This window comes from Stegodyphus dumicola, chromosome X1 (genome assembly GCF_044657685.1).
Source record: "Stegodyphus dumicola isolate Sdum_Otavi_A_Nest chromosome X1, ASM4465768v1".
Taxonomy (NCBI): domain Eukaryota; kingdom Metazoa; phylum Arthropoda; class Arachnida; order Araneae; family Eresidae; genus Stegodyphus; species Stegodyphus dumicola.
In genome coordinates this window covers 40942490-40948584 of record NC_140780.1, presented here as the reverse complement: position 1 = coordinate 40948584, position 6095 = coordinate 40942490, and the positions used below count along the sequence as shown (strand labels likewise).

The window sequence follows — 6095 nt, the reverse complement described above, 5'->3', positions numbered from 1 at the left end:
CTTATATTTAAAATAATAAATAAACGGTAAAATTAAAATACTAAACGTAGTATGAAAATACATAATTAAAATAAACAGGCTGGAAACATTAAAAGTAATGAATTCACCTGTATATTTTCTGACTGAAGATTCATTTCTTTCCATGATTCATTTCTCATTTCTGCAATATTCTTTACCTGAAAGGGGTGATAAATTATCCTTAACAATAAAATGTTTTCTGGTAAGAAGTAGGCTGGAAACCTTTAAATTAATCAACTCACCTCTATGTTTGTCAATTTATCTGTCAAAATTAGTTTTCTTCTTTCTTTTATTTATTTTTTTGGATTACCTAATTTGCAATAAAGTTTTTTTTACTGAAAAATAAGTAGGTAAACTTATACTAATAATAACTAAATAAATTTTACAGTTGCTTTTACTGAAGGAGTAGTATTAAAATAAAGTGAAGCACTAATTTGAAACATAAGCTGTGAATGGTTAAAATTTTGTCTTACCTCTGTCATAGTATTTCATGACATTTTGGATCTGCAGCTGTGAAAGAAAGTTTATTTTAATGAAGGAATAACAAAATATATAAAGAATAGCTCTCACGTCAAAATAAAAGTTGAGAATAACTGAAATACACATTTACCTCTTTCTGTAAAAGATATGCAACATTTTCGCAACATTTCCATCCTTTTGTTTTCTGGGCTCTGTTTTTTGGTTGAATTCTAAAAGGAAATAAAAAATAACAATTTCATGTAGTGAAAAACAAAAAGGTATTAAATCAAAATTTGTGGACCATCTGAACATTTACACAAATTTAATGTAAAACTGGAATAAATGATAAGAAAAGCATACAAGTAAACAATTTACTTGTATGCTTTTCTTATCATTTATTCCAGTTTTAAAACTTGGTCTGTGTTCCCTTACTCTGAAAAATAAGCACATAGATTATAATGGTATGTAATTTAATATTTAAATGCAATTTTTGTATGTATATATATGTAAATAAATAAATTATGTCAAAAATAAAGTTATATTTGTTGCTTTTACCCCATTTATCATCATCTTCCTGAATGAATGGTATATCATCATCTTGTCGGGCTGATTTCTTTGGAGGCATCAGATCCTCAATTCCTTCGCTTTCTGATGTTGGTTCGTCCAACATTTTAAGTTCAAGGCCGACTTTTCCATGGCGTGGATACACAGCTTTAATGTCCTGTAGAAACTGAGCAAGTCTTTCTCCATCATAAGTAAAGGGCTTCAAGCGGAACCGCCTGTAATAATGTACAGCCATGTACTGCGTGCAAATATCATCTGTTCTCTTGCTCTTTATAGACCTCTTAAAAAGTTTGTTTTCACCCTCAAGATCATTTATAGTGTTCTGTTTATCATCGGGATCTACGAATACGCCTGTAAATAAAGAATTAATGAATGTTAAGGATGGAAAAAAAAAATGTCACTCATTAAAAAAAAAGACACATATTTACCTTTCTTGTGATTGGTAGTTTTATGTGTTGCTGCCGGAAATAAATTTTCTATCCTTTTATATTGTGGAGCAGAGTCAGTGTATATGAAGGTGGTTTCTGGGTGAACATGACGTTTAATGTAAGGCCACAAATGCCTTTTGCTTTTTCCTTTAACCTTGAAAAATAATCCTTCTTTGTCTTCTCGACAGTAGATGCCTAAAACTACGATGGTCATATTTTTGGTTACCCTGCCGCGGTTGTACTTGCGGTGGGTCAAAAATGTTTCATCAATTAATATAGATTTTCCTTTACCACCTAACATTCTGCTATGATGAGAGGCAAAAATTTCACATACCTCATGACAATATGATAAAAAGTTAACAATAGTCTCATTTGCAATTACTGGTAATTTTTGCTTTTCCCTCCATAGCTTTAGCTGCTGATTTATGTAACTGAAACTGTGATCTAGAACAAAGTACACAGTTATGACTAAAGCTTCCCTTATTGGGATTTTTGTACCTTCAAAAAATGTATTTTCAATGGGGTTAATCATGCCAGAGCAGTTGTTGCGATTTCTCAGGCTGCAGACCCAACGCCATCCGAGCTTTGATTCCTTTCTCTTGTTGCTTCTCATCGGTGCCTGGCACTTGGGGCAAGGTGGTGCCTCATCCTCTCTGGGAAGAAGTCCAGCATCGGTGGCAAACTCGAGTGCAGCTGCCTCTGTATTAATTAAATGCATGTCAGTAATTAAACAGAAATATTTCAGTTTTTCATGCAAAGAAACCATACTCAAAAAAGTCAGTACAGTGACAGAAATAGTTTAATGAAATTTATTGTTAGAAATTTCAGAAACTTGGCAATTATGCAAAAGTCAAAACTATCAGAAATAAAAAAGTTTAATAAAGATGAAAAGTAATTATAAATTTAATTAAACAATATTAGTTCATTATAGGAAGATAGAGAAGTGAAAAGTTCAAACTAGAAAGTACTGTTACAAAAAAAAAAAAGGGAAAATAAAAATAATAGTAATGATATGTATCTATGAAAACAAAGTATTAAAACAAATTTCAAGTGAAAAATAATATTAAAATATGTAATGGATGAAAATAGATTAAAAGTAAACTTAGCTTTGGCAAAGTCCAAACCACGTTTTCACGTAAGTACCGAGGTACCTGACAGACAGACAGACAGCTGCACGGGCTTAACCGCGGCAAAATATGATCGCGAAAAATCTTCTTTTTTAAATTTATTTAAAATATTTTCGAAAAAAAAAATATTTTACTTTACAAATAAATGTTTTTCGGTACATATGTTTTTTTAAAACATTTTTAAACAGAGATGCAGAAGAATAATAGGTATTGTTATTTTTGTGTGCAGATATGCCTGAGTGATGAACTAAAAAATGATTTTGAAGGTTTCGTAGCATATTCATCCTCTCAAAAATATGCAACTTGCTCAACTTTTCGATTTTATTAAATTAAATAAGGCCTATCGTTTTTTTTTTTTTTTTTTTTTTTTTTTTTTTTTTTTTAAGCACTGACAATGAAAGCTGTTATGTTCTATTTTTGCGTTTTTATCCCAAAGCGCGTTAGCCCAGAAGGGCTATTAATTTCGTTTTCGCATTTTTCGTTGAACTGTTTCTACCGAATATTATCGCTGTGTGTTATATTTAAAGATATTTAATAATAAAGAATCAGCATAAATATACGTATGTTTAACGTACATAACATTTATGCAGATACTGTGATAAAACAACGGTACCTACAGCTATGAAATTTTGAATATGTACGTCACCACCCGAATATGGGCATCTGAAAGCTCAAATTTGTAATTTGTTTTATTAACTATTTAACATTTTGTAAAGCATTTATGTGTTTTTGATTAAGAAACTCGACGATTTCTAAGCGAGCAATGGCAACACTGTTCGGCGCAAGACTGTCTATCGGAAATTCTAAAGATATGCTCTTCTTTTAAATGTTTTGTCATATTGCTGCTTAAGAGAGAAGACAGTTCGGATGTACAAAATTTAAAGACCGCATGTCTGTTGATTTTGAAAATTCATTTCCATTGAATTTAACAATTGTTTTCAGTTGGCGAGAGGTATACATCTCTGTTGTACACTATTATTGGTAACCTTTAATTGTTGGTTATTTGTTACATTTTTTTGTCTTTCATATTGCCCTGGCTGCATTGGAAATTTCGTGGTTTTCCTCGTGTGTATACGAGCCAGTACAATTACACTAATGAATCATATCACTTAAATAATGTGAATAATTATAGAATTATTATATAAGTGTAGAATAATTAGGTTGGTTGTTATGTTCACGAGTTGTGTGTAAATGCGTGGCTTTGTGTGATTATGTAATTAATTAATGAAGATTTCAGCAGCGGCCTGGCGGTAAAGTGTGTGAGCACTGGTAGTTTTGTCCGAAGTTCGAATCCCGCTAATGCGCCGGTTGCTTGTTATGTTCACGAGTTGTGTGTAAATGCATGGCTTTGTGTGATTATGTAATTAATTAATGAAGATTTCAGCAGCGGCCTGTCGGTAAAGTGTGTGAGCACTGGTAGTTCTGTCCGAAGTTCGAATCCCGCTAATGCGCTGGTTGCTTGTTATGTTCAGGAGTTGTGTGTAAATGCGTGGCTTTGTGTGATTATGTCATTAATTAATGAAGGGTTAAGCAGCGGCCTGGCGGTAAAGTATGTAAGCACTGGTAGTTCATCTCATTACACATATACTAGCTACGCATATATACATTATAGACAGTGGTGTAACTAGAATTCTTGGTCCCGTATGCAAAATAATTTCCTGGGTCTCTAAACCAATAAATTTAATGTGCTTAAAAATAAAAATTAAACTAAAGAAAAAAACGTGAAAAGTTTAAAAAAAAAAAAAATCATCAAGGATTCCTGGAGGCAATGTTTTCATGAATTTTATCACATCTGGATTAATTGTTAAAAAATAAAAGCACGTTCTCAGGAAACCATTTGAAAGTTATGTAATATGAAGAAAGAATAAAAAGGAAAATATTTCCTCTTTGCTAACTGGTGAAATGCAAATTTGCTTTAGTCTGGGTATTTGACGTCAGATGATTTTAATTCTGTAATTTAAGACTTTTTGTGTGCGTGCGTGTGAGTGATAGATAATTGATATTGACAGACAAGATAATTGATAAACGTACAGAAAAAATATTACATATTACATCAATAGATAGTACTCTGTGATTTTACTCAACTTACGAACATAATTTATGCAATAATATACAAGTACATTTGTTAAATATAAAACATATTTATCATAAACTTCATAAAGAAAACTATTTGAATATACAATTTTAGTAGAAAATATGTAATATTTTTGCTGTCCTTTTAAAAATCCTTTTGGTACACTAAACTACTTGAATACATCATTTTTATAAAAAAACATGAATGCTAAAGATTTTTCCTGTTTCTTTTTAATTTTCCCTCAGCCCGTACTGCTGTTCTTCTCTAATTCCCGCCCCCCTCAATAAGTGTAATTATAACACTGGTGACCGAAATTCATCATAAAGACAAAAATCTTTTTTATTAAAATTTGCGTCCCCTAACCTTCATTTCCGCAAAATTATTTATCAATACCTGGACGTCCATTTTCACAGCCAAGTCAACTTCAACGCTCAATAGTGATAGGTTTAACAACCGATCTTGTATCATAGTGTTTCTTAAATATGTTTTTATTATTGAAAATGACCTCTCGCTCGTGGCTTTGGTTACAGATAATGAATGATAAATACAATATAAGTTAATTGCACTCCCGATTAACTGCTTGTCATGTCATAGTATTTTACCATTGCTAATTTAGCTAAATCCTTAACGGATTTCAAATTTTGGATATCTGTTCTGAAAGTATTTATAAATAATAAAAGTTGTACTTCCAGTACATTAGCAAAGTCTTCTTTATATTTTTTTCTGTATTTTTGAAACATTATTAATAATTTCCGTATTTGTTAACAATGACAAATATTCGTGATTTTCCGCATGTGTAACGTTTATGAAGTATGTTGTGGATGCATATGTGAATAAAGCGGGCGCAGCCCGCTTAGACCGCTGAACACTGGTAATTCGGTCCAACGTTCAAATCCCGGCTAACGGGCTGGCTGAATGCGTGTTTTCTTGATTTTCCGCATGTGTATGATGTTTGCAGTATCTTCTGGATGCATACGTGAATAAAGCGGGTGCAGCTCGCGCAAAACCGTTTAACGCTGGTAGTTCGGTCCAACTTTCGAATCCCGCATTTTACGCATGTGTGACGTGTATGCAGTATCTTCTGGATGCGCACGGGAATAAAGCAGGGGGAACCCGCGCAAAACCGCTGAACCCTGGTAGTTCGGTCCAACTATGGCATAACGGTGATATTTAACATAGGAACTCTTATACACGTCAACAATTAAAAGCGGGCTTCAGCCCGCTAGTTATTAATAATTTCCGTATTTGTTAACAATGACAAATACGGAAATTTAAGTTCCAAAAATGAAAACATCATTGCGATTTTTGTTATTCCAGTCATTCTGTATTTTAACTGAGTATTTAAAATGTCGAGAGCAGCATAAAAAACTGTTACTTTAAAAGACATTTCGGAATTTTCAAGCCTGTTATCCTCACATAACTTAT

At 32.3% G+C, this 6095-nt stretch overlaps 1 protein-coding gene across 1 annotated transcript; it reads right to left on the bottom strand.

The window, feature by feature from the left end:
* Positions 1-648: 648 nt before the first annotated feature.
* LOC146993126 (uncharacterized) lies at positions 649-2604 on the bottom strand. The gene is made up of 4 exons (XM_085808117.1): positions 1470-2604; positions 1033-1392; positions 853-910; positions 649-707 (listed from the first exon to the last, which is right to left on the bottom strand). Exons 1-3 carry the CDS (start codon positions 2233-2235, stop codon positions 906-908), a joined length of 1131 nt encoding a protein of 376 aa, XP_085664243.1. The 5' UTR covers positions 2236-2604; the 3' UTR covers positions 649-707; positions 853-905.
* Positions 2605-6095: the final 3491 nt, after the last annotated feature.

Excerpts from the sequence above, each read along its gene's own strand:
- LOC146993126 (XM_085808117.1), bottom strand. The coding sequence starts at position 2,235 with ATGGTTTCTTTGCATGAAAAACTGAAATATTTCTGTTTAATTACTGAC. Across the intron at positions 1,393-1,469 it reads AACTACCAATCACAAGAAAG|GCGTATTCGTAGATCCCGAT; the intron begins GTAAATATGTGT and ends CTTTATTTACAG.